At 39.0% G+C, this 19236-nt stretch overlaps 1 protein-coding gene across 1 annotated transcript in view; it reads left to right on the top strand.

Moving 5' to 3' along the window:
* The window catches only part of PKP2 (plakophilin 2), a 46244-nt gene extending 27523 nt beyond the window's left edge, over positions 1-18721 (top strand). Inside the window, exons 7-13 of the mRNA XM_071726904.1 lie at positions 7692-7809; positions 9299-9460; positions 10282-10455; positions 11044-11197; positions 13357-13546; positions 14549-14636; positions 16187-18721. Of these exons, the coding sequence (XP_071583005.1) occupies positions 7692-7809; positions 9299-9460; positions 10282-10455; positions 11044-11197; positions 13357-13546; positions 14549-14636; positions 16187-16255 (955 nt within the window). The 3' untranslated portion in view covers positions 16256-18721. The remainder of the gene's footprint in view (positions 1-7691; positions 7810-9298; positions 9461-10281; positions 10456-11043; positions 11198-13356; positions 13547-14548; positions 14637-16186) is intronic.
* The last annotated feature ends 515 nt before the right edge of the window (positions 18722-19236 follow it).

Below are 19236 nucleotides of genomic sequence, written 5' to 3'. Positions count from 1 at the left end.
TCAGTAGAGATGCTGTTTACAGTGGATAACTCACTGTGGGCAGTTCCTTTGAGCAGTCTCAGGTTCAGGTGCCCAGGAGTGTGAGCATTTCCCATAAGAACCAGGAAATTGCTTTCTCTCACAACTTCTTCCCTTTGCACTTTACTGCTGTATAGCCCTATAAGTACCATTTGGGCTACTGAAAGACTAACACACTCAAAGAACTAGTTCTGGTGTCATAGATCCATCAGTAGGACAACTGAAGTGCTTAGGTACCTGGAATTTTCTTCCAAGAGACTGAGCAAGTCACCTTTATCTACAGCAACATTGGGTATTAACGGGACCACAGTGTTCTCTGTCATTTGTGCTGGGTAGTTCTGCTCATCTGGTTTAATACCTGCTGAGTCCTACCAGCTTTACCAGGCATGGGAGCAGTCCTTTGGTTTGTAAGCAGAACATGCTCAGCAGTGGCCAGGTCACTCTTCTTTTTCAACTCATGACATAAACCTGAACTAGTAGTTATACTCAGTGGCATCTCCAAAGACCTTTTGGATCACTCCACAGAGCTAATCTTGAGCCGTAATCACTTCTCATCTAAACAGATAACTTAGAAAGGGGACATGGTTCCTAGGCACACAGAGAAGTCTTCAGTTTTCAGCTGCTGACAAAGATGCTTGCTTTCATCTATCACAATCTGTAGCTAAACTGGATAGAAAATGACAAGCTAAACTAGGAAAAAGGCATTTTTTAAACCACAGTAAGCACCATCCAACTTTTTGCACAAGTTCAAGTGAATTGAGGCCAGGCTGCAGTCATAGAGTGGCTGAATAGATTTACAGATGTGTATTTACTACTGCCATCAACTAATAGCCTCATGAACACAGTGGCAGCTACTACAAAGAAGCTCTAAAGGCCTCAGTTAACACACCCCTAACTGGCTGACATGTGAAAATCACATTTTAATAAAAAACCCGTAAAAAGTAGCACTCCATAAAACTGTGGCCCTTTGAGTTTATAAGTTCAAAGTCATTGCACATTCAGTAAGCACAAGGATGAGTATCAGTGATACAAGTGTTTTCTTTACACATTAGAAAATGCATGAAAGGACATAGTTAGAAATAATTAATGTCTAATGCATGAGTGTCATGTCATGGCCTGAGTTGCAAACTTATCTTAGTAAAATACAGTAAATTAATCTTGAAATTTAGGGACTGAGAAGCTGTCCAGTGTTTTACTTTACACATGCCTGCTTTGCCAACGTATCCTGTTGCAGAGTACCTGTATCTGTATTGTATAAAATTTAACTGTGTAAACAGCTCTGCACCTGACTTATGGTTTCAGAAGACAAATGAAATGTTAGCAATACAAAATACTCAACAATACAGCACCTTTTTCTGCAGGAGGTCCTGTCAGCCCACTAACTACTAATTAACTACATCTCTAAGTAATAATTAACTTCTATTTACTCTGATGGCTCAGAAGCAAATACAAGGGAACATTAACTACCCATAATAAAATCTCTCCAGCTAACCTTAGTGTTGTCTATGAAATATTGGTTTTTTCATATAAATTTCACAAAGCTGCATTTTTACAGAACCCAGTCTGGGTGTTAGCTGGGCTGCTCTGGAGTGAATGCCCTGCTCCTCTCCTGCCTTTGGACTCTAGAACCACCTCTTCCCTATGAGCCAAACAAAGATGGGGGCACAGAATTGTTCTCAGTTTTAGCATGGGATCACTCTGAGCTTATTGCTGCAGCTTGACACGATTTCATATGTGACAAACAAGGCATAACAGTAGCCAACTTAGATTAGATTTTTAGATTAAAGTAGATTTTGAGCATCCCTTACTCTGTACAGAAAGTCAAAGAGTGGGGCTGCTCCATTTCCTTTAATGAAAAGTCTCTCAAACTGCTCTTACTAGATGCCTAAGGATACATCACCTATTTTTAAAAAATGAAGTCCATATTCTAGTACTTCTCATTTTTAAGAACTTGAACACTGAAAATTATAATTAGAACATGAAGGGCTTGAAAACTCACAAGCACAGTTGATCTGCAGGTTTGCCAACATACTTCCCAGCAGAAAATAGTTTTTCATGAGGCTTACCATATTTGTACAGACCAAATATCTGAGATTTTTAAGATTAATATGTTTGCATCTCTTTATTGGAAACTAACACACCTTTCAGATTAGGTCACTAGAAGTATTCTTCCTTATGTATTCATGTACCCCCCCAAAAAATCTCTGCACAAAGAAATGTTGAAAACTAATAGAGCACACCACAAGGTGAAAAAACTGGACTGAGGGAATGATGTTACTGATGAAGGTGTTAAAGGAGTATATATATTTGCCAGAATATAAATATGTAATTAGTCTTTCCTTTTGTAATACTAACATGCTTGTTGTGCAAGCTGATAAAGTCTGTAGCCTGCAGCTTCTATTACAGGGTAAAAATAGTACTTTGAAGTGCAATACATTATGCATAGTATAGTACTTAGTTATAGGATAATGCCAAAACTTCTTTTCAAAAATTTACATGCAGCTATTGACTGAAAGAGACATCCAGAGTCCAAATCTAACACTATTATCTAGTGCCAAAGTATGTGCTGTGCCACACGGTTACCAGCTTAGATATTAAAGCTCTCTTCATCCTCTGACAGAATTTCAGGAGAAGTGAATCCATATCTAGGAGATAATATGGCAGATGCTAGCACTGGAATGAGTGAATGACCAGAACATTCCCCATTCTGCTGACCAGTTATTGGCAGAAGTATTCTGGAGTCCTGGATCTCCTCTGCCTGTGTCAGTGCATTCAGTCAGAGATAAGGAAGTTTGACATTAGAAGGATTTCGTAATCCCCATTCTCTGGGTCTGTAATTTGTCTTAAAGCTTTGCTTCTGACATAGTTTTACAGAAATCACAGGTCACAAAGCTGAACATAATAAAAAGAAACTGTGCACATCGCACAAGTCTGCATAAGCAGTTAAAATAAATAATGGTATTGTTCAGTCTTGAAATATGATAAAAAGCACTGCGCCCTGAAAAGGCAAATTAAGCCAGATCAAAAGACTTCACTGATTCCCTGACAAAGGTCTGAGCAAATAAAATTGGTGTTTTAAATTTGTCTAGAGGAGTGCTGCAGACTTTTGCAGACAAGTCATGTCAGATTTTAAAGGTAAAGTCACCTTTTTTTGACCTAGAAGTCCTACAAATAATAGTTCTGTTTCCAGTTCCAGTACAAATGGATAGGAACCTTCAAGATACTTTGCCTCCTCCTCTATACTGCTCCTCTGAATCTGAAAGAGTAAGATGCCAACAGCATGTAAAATATATGGTTTTGAATATTATTTATGTACAAAGTGAATTTCTGGCATAACTCCATCTCTGATTAAAAGAGAGGCTTACTAGAAGGCTGTCTATATTACATCTTGAAAGCTGATAATGATCTTATTCCATTTTTATCATGGAATACCTACTTCCAAAAGTTCTTCAGTGCTGTATGTTTTCCGGAATTTATATTTAGTGGTCACATTTCCTCCTGTGAAACATTTCATTGAAGTGTTGGAGCTAGCGATCCCAACTGCTGTGTCTCATTGCTGAGTTCCCTTTTTTAATTGCTCTGTCAATGAAGTGTCCTGTGGCCCTATGTATCCTAATTCTTCAAAACTTTCTAGGCAGCTGTCTCCAGAAAAGTCAGCCAACCTCTCTGCTCCTGGTTCCCCAGATAGTAAAATAGACGTAATTATTCCTTTTTCATTATTATCGTTATTTAAGCTTTTTTTTTTTCCTTTGTTTTGTTATTCAGCTCCCTGTTAAACTCTTTGTGAATTACACAGTGACCCACAAGGATAGAGGGAAGCTGTAGTTGGAGGAAGTCGTATCATTGCACTTCAGATCAGGAGGCTGTGTAACCATCTACTTCTATTTGTTCTGGAGAGAAGTGAAGCCAAAGCTCTCATTGTGTGTTGGAAAGTGTCTGGTAGCTCAGTTTCATAATGGAAGCTTCCACAAGAGAATGTAGAACAAATGACTGATGATAACAAGTCTTTGAACCAAGGCCTCTTGCATAGCATTGCCATTCCTTGAAGTTTATTTCCATCCACTCTTATCTTCTCTTGCCTCCTCTTCAGTTTATCTGCCCCCACAATTTCTGAAAGGAATTTTATTACTTCCAGCCTGGCGCCTGGAGTTACTAAGTAGATCCTCGGATACTTTTCCCTCCCTGTTGCATCTTTGAACTGTGTAAGGCATGAAGGGAATAGAATTTCCTGAACCACTTCAGGAAATTGTTATCATGGAATTGATTTAAATTCAAATTACCTGTTTTATCAGAATTAGTCCCAGGAGCAAAAGCCTGCTTCTTATCAGTTGTGTGGATCATTCACAGGATGCAAAAAAGTTTTCCAGCCAGTGTGTGATTCAATGCTGGCTTAAAGGGAATATCCCCTTTCATTTGGTGCCATTTGCAATCTCACAGATCATATATTATCATTATGTTCCTTTCAAAATCACTCTTAATTTTACTGTATTACATTTCTTTGTATTTACCTCACATCTCTGGGTTAAAAAAATATTTCCTGGTAGGGAATTAGTTGATCCTCCACAAACACCACAGAAACATGGGCAAACAGCTGTTTTGGTTACAGGCAGAGTTACACAGTACATGTGTGCCAGAGAGAAGAGAAGCAGCAAATATGGGATGAGATAAATGAGGCACTTAGATACAATGCATTCGTATTAGCATGTGGTATGGTTTGGGCATATCACCAGGATTACCACATTTAAGTATGCCAGGAGTTAAAAGATTTTTAATAGCTAGACTATGCCAAAACGCAGGTTCTGAGTCATTCAAATGAGAGCATCCCTACAAGCAGCAGTATTTCCCTAAGGCTGTTTTCTCCTCATGCTGTGTTCTCCCAACTGTTCAGTAACAACACAGGGCAGAGATACCAGGAACTGTGTAGAAGAAGGATTTTTCTATGAGAAGAGTCTTATCTTGACTCTCTTTCCACTATGTATCTCAATGGACTGACTAAAAGCAAATAAAACAAACTTACACAGCAGACTAGAAGATTTCTCAGTGGCTCTGAAGTCTCACCGTGGGGATTGCCACAAGCCACAATACTAAATCAGCCCAAACATGGCAACTACCCAAGCACTGAGTGTTTCAAAGCCTCTAAGAGTTCCATTACATCAGAGTCAAACTCCTGAGCTCAGAGATTGTCAGGAATCTCAAATCTTGGGAAGCAAGATGAAGCCAGTTTTGCAATTTTCTAAGCAGAATCTTGCCCTTGTTTCTTTTTTTTTTTTGTTTTGTTTTTTAATTTACACTTCTCAGAAACATTTATTTTTCCCAATCTAATAATTTTTTTTCCTGGAATTTCCTCAAGCTTTAATTAGGAAACAAACTTGAACTGTCCACTGAGGTTTTGCCTGATGTGGTCATCTCTGCCTTCAAACCAACTCTGATCCTGTTCAGAGTAAGATGGTTACAACTCTTAACTGGGATGAGTGGGGGAGCAGAAGCTCTTCCCTTCATAGACCAGATTATGGTGGAATGGAGTGGCCATATGTGTACAGCCATGTACACACACGGTGATTATTTTTGACTTAATGAGCATCTGAGTATCAGCTTATAATGCAACAGAGCTCAGTAATTAATTTTCTTTGGAGAACAGGGCAGTGCCACTGTTTCAGGCTCTTCTCTGCCCCCTGAGCTATAGAGCCATGTGTCCCACCATATTCATGCTAGGGAGCAAGTCCAGGTGATGGTTTCTTCTTGCACATCCATTCAGGATGATTGCAGTTGTCAAAATGTTCTGGGATTTTTAGAATAACATCCAGTGACAAAAAGAAATGTTGTATCAGCTCAAGTGACTTTGGTGAGGGAAATACCACACTTATCTTTTAATAGTATTTTTAGTCTGTGTGCCCCAGCAACTATTTTTGCTATGCACTGGAAGGCCTGTAACACGTTCATTTCTGTCAGCATAACCAGAAACATATGAAAGGATGACATGCCTCGAATATGACATAGGTAGGTAAAATTAAATACCAAAGTGATGTCTATAATGGGAGGTATTGAGGAATCTGAATATTGATTCTGTAATATAGAATTCCATCACTGAATAAATGAACTCATAGTTAGGGATATTGCTAACAGCTAGCAGCAAGTAAAACTATGATTACAACACTTTAGTATTGAATCTGAATAGGTACCTATTGGGAGAAAAAAAACAGAACAACTTCATTGACAGTGTAGCAAAAGCAAAATTCATTTTACAAACAAAAGCCACAGGAAAGTTTAAAGCTGGACTTTGCTGGCTTTGTCATTATAATAAAATTTTAAGCCACTGTAATTTTCAGTAAAGTAAGCGTGCAAAGTAAACAGCCTGAAGCTATCTAAAGGACCATGTCCCTCTTGTTTGTGAAGGATGTGAGCACTGGGATGGAACTGATATTATTTCAAACAAAGAAGCTGAAATGTGATGCTGTATGCAGCGTTTTGACCAGCAGAGATGCAGGAGTCTAAAATAACGAGGACTAGGTTTATAATTCCAGCATGCCATAATTCAGAGTTTTTGAAGTTATAAAAATAATTATACCCCAAAATTTTAAGTATTGTTGCTTCCCTGGAAATCTGTGGCTTATTTAGAGCCTGACTTTAAGTACCAAGTGTGTGTTTAGCTTTTCAAGAGTTTGTTTACTGTCGTAATTCACTATCAAGTTGTACTTACATTAAGAGAAAGTACAGAAAATGTTACATGAAAGCCAGGCAAGCAGTGGCTTCCTTTGGGTCTGGAGGAAGCAGAAAGAGTACAGAGAAGCATCTGAGCTTCTGTGGTGGAACAGCCCAAGGCATCTGCAGAAGGATCCAGCATTTCCTTCTCTGACTGACCAGCTTCTTATGGCTTCAGCTTTTTTCTACTTTGATGCAAACAGCTCATCTGGGAAGCCAGGAGGCAGCTGAGCACAGTGTGTTTTTTTCTTTTCCCTTGTCTCACCCAGCTGGTCTGGCAGTGATGGCACTGGCACCCATGTCACAATTCAGCCCCTTAGTTTCTCACCAGCAATGGGACCAGGCTCCTGCTTCGACCTCCTGGCTCTGCTGCCTTCATGTCCCCAGCTGCCTGCCAGCACCTCTTGGAGCCCTGCCATGTGAATTTGGCACTGTAACCTGACATCAGTTATTGTCACATGTTATTGTGCAAATGTTGCTAAAACTCTCAGAACATTTGTCTGCTGATGGGTCATCTGGGATCAAGGATTAGTTTGGTGCAGGTAACATTTCTCTGCATGGAAACTTTTACAGGTATCTTTCCTCTGACACTTTGACATAGCTACTGTCCTAAATATTAAAGATATAACTAAAAATGGAATAATAGAAAAACACCTGGTTTGTTTGACTGTTTAAAAAGGCTGATTTCAGCTTCAAGATGAAAATTGGAGTCCTGTCTTAACCTATTGATCCAAACACAGCCATTTGTTCTCCTGGAGTATATTTTTTTTTTTTTTGGTCTGAGAGTGCATGGAAGTGAAAGTTTTGCTTACCAGAGGCTCAGATTATTTTACAGTTGTGAAGAAAGGAAGCAGTCAACCTTAACTCCTTAACATCAGTATCTCTCAGATTTAGCTGGAAAAGTTTGTCAGAGGAACACAAGGAAATATCTTTGACTAAATCTCTTCTCACCAATTTCATTCCTTCCTGCACAGAAACATGAGCTCAGCCGGCCCAGAAGGAAGGAAAAAGATGAGAGAATGCAACGGCCTGATTGATTCTCTTGTGTATTATATTCAAGGAACTATTGCAGACCACGAGCCTAATGACAAGGTATCCTTTGAGATGAAAGGTCTTTTCCTAGGGGAAATTGTTAAGAGCACTTTTTTGTTTGTTTAGAAACCTATGTTCAGAAAGAGTTTGAATGTAATTGCCAAACTTACACTTATTTTCAGGGCTTTTAGAACTGCCACCAAAGATTAAAGTCCAGTAGAAAGCTTTTTTAAGTATTTTCATCCTGCAATCTAAAATAATAATATACCCTAGTGTTGGGAAAACATTTTCAGAATCACTAGAGAGAACTGGAAACTGTCCTTTTTTTAAAAAAAGGTGGCATAAAGAAAGACACATCTTTCAGATACTGAAACACCTGAAGTGTTAGAAATTACCTTTTGGTTGTCTCAGGCAGCTAGATAGCTAGAAGCTTAAAAAAATTGATCAGGTTACTCTCCTGTATATGTATATTTCATTCTATATACCCCTCTAGGAAATGAAGAACCTGAACCCCTTTGGGTAGCAGTGTAATTAAGGACCTTGAAGCACTTACAATGGGATTAATTTTCCTAAGTTATCTAGAAGTTATACTTACTCAGCCAGTAACTGCAAGGACATGGACACTTTGAGGAGCAAATTCCTCTCATTCTGTTCTTCCCACTGTTGATTGCAGATGAAGCCTGGACACTGCTTAGACTAGATGATTGCCTTTGAGCTGGGTTAGAAGATCAGCCATCACTTACAAGGAGGTTAGCCACAGCCTGTGGGGCACTTCTGGCTTGCCTGCTGTAACTTATGCTTTGTAGTGTTAATTACTGCACATTTATAGCTCTATTCTAGGATTAGTTACTTGAGCTTCTCCATCTCCCTGCATTCGGTGCCATTAGCTTCAGGGAGAATCCAGCACATTAAACTTGTGCCAATAGCTCCCTGCTGCATTTTGTCTTAAAACCACTTGCTCCTTTTTAACTTCCAAAGAAAGAGAAACTGGTAATAAAGCAATTCATGAGCCATTAGACTTAGCACTCAGAAATTGCAGACCTGGCCCTAGCCATGGTCAGAGAGGCTCATTTAATTTTTAAAAGCATTCTACCACAGAAGAGTGCTTCCTCCTAGGAAAGATACAAAGCTTCCCTTTTGCTGATGCTATGGTGAAGTGTGTACGTGATCTTCTTTAGTCTTAAGATCTTAAACATTCCTTGGCACACTTCTGGTCTGTGCCAAATAGCACTCGTCCAAACAATTCCCAGGCAAAATTCAGGAATTATAATGTTCCAGGACCATTTCCAGCTGGCACGTACCTTGCTCTGAATGCAGACCCTGTGTGCCAGCTGCCCTCAGTGCTCAGGAACATCCCAGAGCATGTTTAATTTATCAGTTTAAATGCAGTCTTGTGAATCATTGGCATGAAGACTGGCTCTTCTATGATCTGTTAGAAGTTCTGCAGTTAGTTGTTGAAGATCCAAAAATGAAAGTTCTTCATATGCCTGTACATGTCTCTTCAATAATTGCCAAAGCTTTCATGATTTCTGTTCTTTTGTTATTTTAGGCTACTGAGAACTGTGTGTGCATTCTTCACAATCTTTCCTACCAGCTAGAGACAGAGCTCCCTGAGAGCTATGCCCAGAGCATATACATGCAAAGAAGAAATATTTCTAGCAGTGAAAAAACACCAGGCTGTTTTGGAACACGGAGCAGAAAAGTAAAAGAGGTAAAACACATGTTTAGCTACATCTTGTTTTGTTAATTGGCTGTAGCAACTTCTGGAGAATAAACCTGTAATCTACTTAACAATCTGATATTGATGTGTATGGTAGTGTGACACCACCAAAACACAAATTTATTGGTAGCCTACATGTTATCTTGTTCATCTGCTGCTGCTGACAACGACTTGGGAATTCCCTGGTTCATTAGCTGAAGAATCCTGCCACTCAGTTTCAGCTCCTCTGGTGGATCTAAGTGGGATCTGTATCACGTGCAGCAATTGTGCAAGTGCCTTACCAATGAGCTGGGGTTGTGGTGATTTCACTAGTGAAACTAACACAAAGTGGCTTGACACTTCCATGACCTGCTGGCCTTTGGACTATCTCAGGACCTCTTCTTTTGATGCCATGTGATACAGATCACAAAGATTCTGGTAACTGAGAATTGTTGGAGGGAGAACAGGTATTAAGGGAGGGCAAAAGTGAAAGAAAAGGAACGATGACCCTTCCCCATCTATTTGCTTTGCTAGAGTGCATTCTGCCTTCTCCAGTTCTATTCATAGGACAACTCTAGATGGCCCTTTCTGTTTCTAATTGACCTAGGCCCCTAGTGTCAGTTGCTGAACGATGAGAAGCAGCTTTCCCCATACTTGTCTCCTCTTTTTGGCTGGAGTGGTCAGTATCATTAGATATTGAAATTTTACATGTTGGCATTTGAGTTCAACCTTCAAGTATTTTGGTCATAGTTACAAAATTATTAGTGTTGCTTGTGATGCATTAAGTCATGTAAGGTCATGGTTTTAAAGGCTTGATCTGTTTATATGTTTAGAAACAGCAGGACATCCCTCTACCTGAGGAAAAGAGCAGTCCCAGAGGGGTTGAATCACTGTGGCATTCCACACTGATTAGGATATATATCTCCTTAATAGCAAAGAGTACCAGAAACTATACCCAGGAAGCATCCCTGGGAGCTCTTCAGAATCTCACAGCTGGCACTGGACCAGTAAGTCTGCTTTTTTTCTTTTTCTTTTAGTTTAGTTCTTAGCGTGAATGCATAGATTGTAGGATTGAACTGCAATGTGCCCACTTCATTGAGCTAAAATAACAAGTGAAGGGTCACTGGCTCACAGACATGATTGAAGAAATTGAAGAACATCAAAGGGAAAATCATCACCAGCAGCGCAGCTGTTTCTTGCTTGGCAAATAAGGGGACTGGTTCTTCACACTCTGTGTACACTTCCAAGTGTGAAATTTGCTAATTCATTGCACGCTGAGGTATGAGTAGATGCTAAAAGCACCAAAAAGTGATCTTGTGGAATATAACCAGCCCTGTGGGGAAAGAAAGGCTCTGACACAACCACAGATCACTCTTATGGTAAAGAAATTAATAACCTCCGTCTGGGAACTGGCCAAAGAGCATATGGGAGAAAGAGGGCCCAAAACTTCCTTTTGCATCACCTTCCTTTTCAGTTGTAGCTGATACGTACCACTGGATTTAAGCTATTTTAAACATGCTTAAAAGCCTGTTGCTTTTTTTTTATGAGGCCATTGATCCATGTTGATGACACTATTGCCACATGTTGTCCAACAGATGCCGTTTGCGGTGGCCCAGACTGTTGTTCAGAAGGCAAATGGCCTTCCAATTATTCGAACTATGCTGCATGTGAGCCACCTGACAGTAAAGAAGACAGCAGTCTCACTGCTTAGGAATTTGTCTCGTAACACCTCTCTGCAAAGTGATATAGGTGAGTAAAGCCTAGCACTGCCTCTTGGGCTTTTTTTCTCTGCTCCTTTAGTCTTAAAGTTTCCTTCTTTAAAACAAATGTGCAAAAAACCTGCTTAGCTATTTGTCTCGCAACACCTCTCTGCAAAGTGATATAGGTGAGCAAAAGCCTAGCACTGCCTCTTGGGTTTTTTTTCTCTGTTCCTTTAGTCTTAGAGTTTCTTTCTTTAAAATAAACATGCAAAAAACCTGATATGCGAGTGTAGCAGGATTTTTAGGTCAGATACTTGCAGCCGTTATACAGGGTTGAAAATAAAAGAGTTTTGCCTAAGAAAGACTCTAACCTCAAGTTTTCTTTACATTTTGTATTGCTCATTGGATACTTCTATTGATGTTACTTTCAAAAAATACATAATGGAAGTAAAATCTACACAGATTTGTAGAGGGAGTTTGTGTTCAGCTTAAAACAGAGTAAAGGAAGGTGAGTGCCAAGTTCTGTGCTGCCACAGCTAGGTAATTTTTTGCAAGAAACCACAGAGCATATCTAATTCTTTTAACAAAGATGCTATTGTCTTCTTTTAGACACAAAGCTCTGTAAGCTTGCATCTCACACAGTATTCCTGCTTAAATTTTTTGAGAATGGAGTTGGAATATGCTATAAAATTTTTAGAGGACCTTATTTCTAAAATGTTATAATTATTTTTCATATCAGAAGCCATTTCTATCTTGAATATACTAATTTTACTTTAAAATATATTTGAAATCTTTTCCTTCTGATGGAATAAAATTAATTTACATAATTTGTTGTCATTTTCTGTGTTCCCACCAAAGATGGAGGGGAAATTTCCAGCATACAGCTGGTTCATAGGATTTATTAATCTCCAGAATTCTACAGAATAGTCTCCTGGGCACTGTTTAATTCTTAGAGAACATTCCTTTTTAATTAAATTATTAGAACATGTTGTTAGGGTGATTTCAATGGGATAATCCATATGGTGATAAAAATTACAAGTGGTGAATCCCTCAGAAAGAGTAGGAATTAAGCTGAAGAGAAATTGTGATTTAAGCAGGAAAAAAACTAATGAAAGAGTGTGGGAGAGACAGAAAAGCATGAAACTTTGGAGAATGGTGCTTTGTCTTCCACACTCAGAGTAATTTTCTTATTTTACCATGGTAGAGAACTGGGGGAATTTCAGATGAGCCTTTTGTCCACGAGAAGATACTCTTTTTGATTGACTGAAAACATGTATTAATTCAGGTCAAAGTCTTCAAGTAATTTTAGCCAAAGGAAAACATTTGGAAAGACATACTGTTTCCTATATGAAAGTGTTTATACTTATCAAGCAAAATGACCCCTTGATACCAAATAGAGATAAATATAATAGAAAATATCTATAAAAGTAAAATGATTGAAAAACAGCTGGAAAATTCCTCTTTTACTTGAAGAAAATAACATTTGTTCTGAACTGACATTTTCAAGATACTCCAAACGTGCTTTCTGAAAATCACTTTCCAATGGAATTAAAAATGGACTATCATGTCTGGCTTAATGCTTTTGAGTGATAATTAGAACAGCAGGTGATTTATTCAGTTTTCAAGGTCCTGTTCTAAATTGGATGTAGTTTGATCTCAATAAACATGAACTTTATCACGCATCCAAGAGGAGGATGAGGGGGAGACCTTATTGCTCTCTGCAGCTATGTAGTAGAAGGTTGTATTGGGGTTGAAGTAGGTCTCCCACTTAACTGGTGACTGGAATAAAAGAAATGGACTCATATTTCACCAGGTAGGTTCAGGTTGGATAGTAGGGAAAATTTATTTTTGGAAAGAGTGGTCGGACATTGGAACAAGGTACCCTGGGATGTGATGGAGTCACCACCCCTGGAGGTGTTAAAAAAAAATATGGACGTAACACTTGCGGACATGGTTTATTTGGCCAGTGATATTGGATTGACTGTTAGGCTTGATGATTTTAGAGGTTGTTTTTCCAACCATAATGATTCTATGATTCAGTGTGGACACAGCTTAACCTAAATTGTGGGACTTTGTGGAAGCATGACTTGCTGTGGGAGCACAGAGCACCCTAGTAGGTGATAATGAGAGGAAAAAAGTCTCATGGGACCCCTAGATAAATCTGCACCTGTTAGTAATGGAATTGCTTGTCTCTCTTCCAACCTGTAGCTAGAGAAGTTTTGCCTGATTTGGTCTTGGTACTTCCTGAGTCTGTCCCAGGCTCTGATATTGTCTGTGAAACCACAGCATCCATCTGCTACACCTTATACAATTTGACTCAGAGCAGTTCACACAATGCACGGCTTCTCCTGAGTGCCAATGGCCTCCCAAAGATTATTACCATCAGCATGAATGACAGGTAAGATGGCTGAGAAGCCTTCCCCTTTCCCTTCTTTCCTTGGGGAAAAAAAGAAACTGCAAACTCTGTCACTTGGCGGGGGGCAATGGTGGATGGGGATAAACTGCATCCCAAGGTACAGGACAGCTTAAACAAGTGATTGTCATATGAATTGAACTGAACATGTTGGGAAATACAGAGAAATCTCTTGCAGCAGCAGTTCCATCCACAGCTAAATTTGTTACATTCCCACATTTTTAATAACTCCTCAGAAGTACACAATATTATCTTTATTCTCATACATATAGTGGCTGACCATCATATCTTATCTGTCTGAAAATGCTTCTATATTTCCTGTTCTTTTGTAACACATCTCTGATATTCTTTAGCAGGAAAGTGCAGAGATACAATCTATAGAGCTGATAGAACTGTACTCAAAAATATTTATAAAGGAGAATTTTAGATAATAGATGTGCACTTTCCTTTAATCGTTATTTAATATGTAATCACAAGCAACCTGTGTTTACTCAAAAGAGAATAATTAACACTTTGTGAATATGAATAATTACTCTATTTGCCTTCCTTTCTTTTTACAAAATGAAAGAGGAAATCCATCTTTGTAAAGGAGGCCTTATGAGGTTCTGGATAGTTTAAATCTTGTCTAATTAACCAGAGATTTTACCTGCTGGAAAGATCTTCTTGAATGCTTGTTAAGTTGAATGTTATATTGTCTTCAGCTGAATATGGACACTAAGATAGGTGCTCTAAGATCAAGGCTATAAAATGTTTAATTTCTCCCTAATTTTAAAGAATGAAGGAAGCAGGCAGGAACATTTCATTTGTTTCAGGAGTCAGGACAGTATGAAATGTGCTAGAATACCTGAAGAGCAATAAACCAGTATTTAGGGTGAAACATAAACACAACAAATGATACAAAGTTTTATTTTCTGAAGCCTACACATGCACCGTGATTAGGAAGTGGGAATTTAAACATGTTTTATCATTCTTTTCACAAATTTGCAGTAGTATGTTCAGCAAGGCTAGTCGGGCTGCTTCAGTCCTCCTCTACTCCTTGTGGTCACATACCGACCTCCACAGTGTCTACAAAAAGGTAAGATCTGGGATAGAGCAGAAACATTCAGCCTGTCCTTTTGCACCTACAACCCTCTCATATGTCCTCTTGGTCCTTCTGCACTGTGAGGAAACAACTTGTGATAGGATTTCAAGTAGTCTGTGAATGTGGTGTTTCTATTACTTGTGGGTAGTCCTGAACAAGTAATGCATGCTCTTAATTTTTTGCTCATCTCTGTTCCTATTCTCTCCCTCTGTGCTTTTAAATCCACTGGCAGTTTATGAAAAAAAATTGCTGCTGCCTGCCAGAAATCTCAGGTGTTGACAAATGATGCACAATAGGTGTCTTTCCACCGAATGAGTCGACTTGTCACAGTCTAAGGTGCCAATAAAAAACAGGGCAGGGCAAGACAACCTCCTGCTTTAAAACCAGAGCAGTTTTGTTCTACCTTGTTGTTTGTATGGTCTGTGAGCCCAGGTGTTGGTTATACCCAGACAAAAAGGTAGGGCCTGGGAAAGGTGTTGGCAAACATTTACTGCCACAGTCAAATAAAATAACCAGCATGAATCAACCAGCAAACCAGTTTGCTTCTTTCCTTTGAAACTCTGTGACTGCTTTTTCGACATACAGCTGTGTTGACTTCAACCTACGTACCCTCAAACTGCATTTTAAACCATGCTCATTCCTTGTTTTCTTGCCATTCAGAATTTCTGTCACCCAGAATTCCCCATAATGTAAACCTAATCCATTTTTCAAGCTCTAGCCTTTAGCATTTCTTAGTCAGCTTGATTCTTGTACATTTTCTGGTTAAATTTGCTCAGAAAAACTCACTTAGGGTAGTATCCTTTACAAGACTTGCATCACTCTCATTAGTATACTGACTCACAAACCAGAAATCTGCATTTCAGGAAACACATATGTTGTATCTAATTGGATTTGGTTTTCTCTGGGTTTTGTTTTTTGGTTTTGATTTTTTTTTTTAATACTACATTCCTGACTTTACTGTACAGTAATATCCCTGATGAAATGAATTTTCTGGTCACTGGTACTTTGAGTGTGCCTATAAGACACATTTGTCAGATCTGGGTTTCTAAAAATGCTGATTCCGTGCTGTTCCTGTCCCCCTTGAGATGTCAGGTTCAGCACTGAAAATTACAGGCTACCTGAGGCCTGACATTTTTGAAAAGCCAGTTTAATGAGCAACAGAAATTACTTATCAAACAAAACTGGTAAAATCCTGAGTAATTTTTGACATTGTCGAAGAGTACAACTCTTTGTTCAGATAGGGTTAATCTCAGCTGACATTAGTCACATAGGACTTAAAAATCTGAAGAGCTGAGCTGGAAGAATAGGTTCCCCATCAGCCATTGGAGAAAGTTAAGCAACTCCAGTGATTCATCTCACCTATCTTAGGCTGAATGAAGTTACTCCTGGGAGATGCCTGTTCTGTTTCTGTTGACTGTAGAGGACTCTGCCTAGACCCCAACCTACCATGTCTCCATTCCTAGTTTATAGGCAGCTGAACCCCCTCTTCCCTTGCAGAACCAGCATGGAAGATAATAAATTATTCTGTTGCTTTCATTCCAAAGGCTGACTACAAGAAGGCAGATTTCATCAATACCCGGACCACAAAAGCCTATAACTCACTAAGAGACTGAATCAGAGCTTAAGACCACTGAAGAAAAAGGAGATCATACGTCAACTAATGTAGATATCTCCACGTGGTTGGTGTTGCCATCATGAACTGGGAAGTCTCTTGGAAAAAAAAAATAGGCTGATTTTATATAGGACTTGAGTGACCAGAGGATAGCTGGGTTTGTGTTTTTAATCCTAATCCACCTTGTTGTCACTGTATATATCAATTTAAGAAGCTTAGTTCAATATAAGAATAACCAAAGATGGATTCTTCAGTATGTCTGAAGTGAAGTTTCATCCAGATTGAGCACTAGTTAGAGCTTCAGATGACTGCCTTTAGTCTAACAGTCATTTAGGTTTGAAATGCTGATAGGCAGCAAATTATTTTCAGACTGTTTTATACAAATAGTTTTCTACAGTGGGTAAGCATCAAGTGCACTGCTCAGGACACAGAATTTTTTCACTCTTTTCTTTATTCCCACATGTTAAATAGGAGTCTCCAGACTCTGTGAGTATTCACAAGAAGCTGTTTCACTACCTGCATTATAAAAGCACCAATGAAGTTAAAATCATTATTTTTGTATTGCTTGTATTCATGTGCTCACTGTTTCTTAGCCTGTTTTCTTTGAGATTTGACTAGCAACAGCAACAAAACTGATTTTGCATAGGTCTTATCATCCCTTTCTCCTTCCATCCTCCCTCAAATGGCTGTTGGAATTTATAAGTGGGTCCAGAAAGGGTTTTAACTAGAACCATTATGTTTCATACACTTGGGGCTGAACTTTTAGACCCACCATTCAGACCCATCATTCTTTGGTAATTTGGTGGAAGAGTTCTTTTCTGGTGATTATGTGACTGTTTTAAGAGAACTGCATTTTCAGAATTACTCTGTTGATGGTATATAGTAAAGGAAATGCAGTCTTGCCTTTATTTTTGGAGTAATATATGTGCACACAGGAGAGGTTAGACTTCGTGCTGCTTGAGGAATTCATCGGATTCTGCTTCATTACTTGGACTCATCATCCTCCCTACAGTAGTCACATGCTATGTGATAACTAACAGGAGAAGAAAAATTCCTAAGCACCTAAGGGCTCTTCCCATTGTATGAAACTCAGAGAGGGAAAAGAACACTGAAAAACTCCACCTGATAACCTTTAGCAAAGTGAGATTTATCTCAACAAACCAGTAGTTAAACTGTCCATGAAACCAATAGGCCATTCATATATAAAGCTCTGTGGACTGATTAATTGCCTGACAAGATGTGGGATCATTCTTCTGAAATCAGGAGAACTAAATTACATTTATGGCAACCAAGATTTTGGCACATGTGCTTTCAAGCCTTCCTGCACGAATGGAACCCATGCTGTACCCTTTCACTGGACTGCTGGCACAGGAGCTATTGCAGCTCTTCTTGTGCAGAAAGAGATGCAAAATCCTTCAAGCAGGGACCTCACAGAGGAGGAAACCAGACTTCTTCATTTCAACACTCCTGACCAAAGGTCTAGCTCCTACCAGAAATTTACAGCCAGCAGATTGTGACATTTTACTGTGTCCAAACCCATTTCTGGATCTCGGGGAGCGAAATTCTGCTGGTAGATGCACACAGTTATCATAGGGTTCCCAGAAAGTCCCACACATCCACACAGCACAGAATGCATCCTGGAGATGTAAGCAAACAGCCCTGCTTTCCCACCACAGATCATTTTCATAGGTCTGTTAGTCCTCCGCATTTGCTTTGAATAACTCAAGTCAAACGCATTCCAGTAAGAGGTTTTAAAAATACCATTGTTTTTTTAAAGGATCTCTTTCAAAATACTCCAGGTCCAAAAACAACACATGGGAAGGGAACTTAACAGCACCACATGTGGAGGTAATTGTTTTTAGAATTTTTTTAAAATACAATAGAAAACAGGCAATTAAAATCTAACTCTTACTTCTACACTTGTCCACTCAAGTAACTCCATGTATGCCACGAATGAGTAAACACCAAGAAACCTGGAGGAATCTACTTTTACGACCTGAAACTTAGTGGTTGGCAAAATTAATATACAAAGGATAAACCTAAATACAGAGTAGCACAGGCATGAAGAACTGCAGTCTGAAGATCAGGAAGAGATCTCTTATAAATATTCAAGCACTGGTTTAGTTCTGTGAAACTCACATGTTTGGGTTTGGTGGTTTTGTTATTAAAAAAAAAAAAAATTAACTCTCAGTAAGATATCCTTAAGAAAAGGTTGCAAGCTTTTGGGGTTGTTTTTATTGGACAGTGTCCCTTTAAAATCAAAGCAGTGTTCAAAAGTCATAAAGAAGATTATCAGACCTGACAACAACTGAAAGCCATAAACGGGGATGGGATAAGAAACAAAGACACACCTTATTACAACTGATCTCCTACTTGTATGCAATCAAAAACATTTCAGCAGGATGCCAAAGAAAGCAAAGAGTGTTAGTCAGAGAAATAATAAAGTCTTTTCTCTAATGCAAAAAAATCTGTCTTTGGTCTTTGTTGTTATTAGTGAGCCTACTTGATGGGATTCAGCAAGTGTCTTTTCAAGCCTTAGCCCTTCTTTTAAAAGGAAAAATTCATTTTTATGTTAAATCTAGGTACAGATACCTAGACTTTCCTACAATGGGCCAGTGTTACTGAGGGAAAGCTATGTAGTGCTCCTGTTGGCATCAGAGTGCTCCTGCAAATAATTTATTTTTACCTACAAAATCTGTCACAGCTCTTTTGTCCAGTAATACTGACTATCAAAGCACCTGGCAGCCTTTGTTTTCACCCCTCTTGAATTGGTCTTTGCCAATAAACTTTACCACGGGCCATATCACTGCTGGAGATCTCAAATAAAATTGCAGGCATTCTTGGACTTGGGAAATGGAGCCTCCACACTTGCCTTTTTGCAGAGAGATTTGAGACCTTGAATTTAAGTACAATAGGTACCATCCAGAAAGCTTCGGCTGAAGCAGTGACTGACTGTTGGTTCTCCTGACTTGAAATAGTATC

This window comes from Heliangelus exortis, chromosome 1 (genome assembly GCF_036169615.1).
Source record: "Heliangelus exortis chromosome 1, bHelExo1.hap1, whole genome shotgun sequence".
In the NCBI taxonomy this organism is placed as follows: Eukaryota; Metazoa; Chordata; class Aves; order Apodiformes; family Trochilidae; genus Heliangelus; species Heliangelus exortis.
The sequence above is the reverse complement of the archived record's forward strand: the minus strand, read 5'-3'. Positions and strand labels throughout refer to the sequence as shown.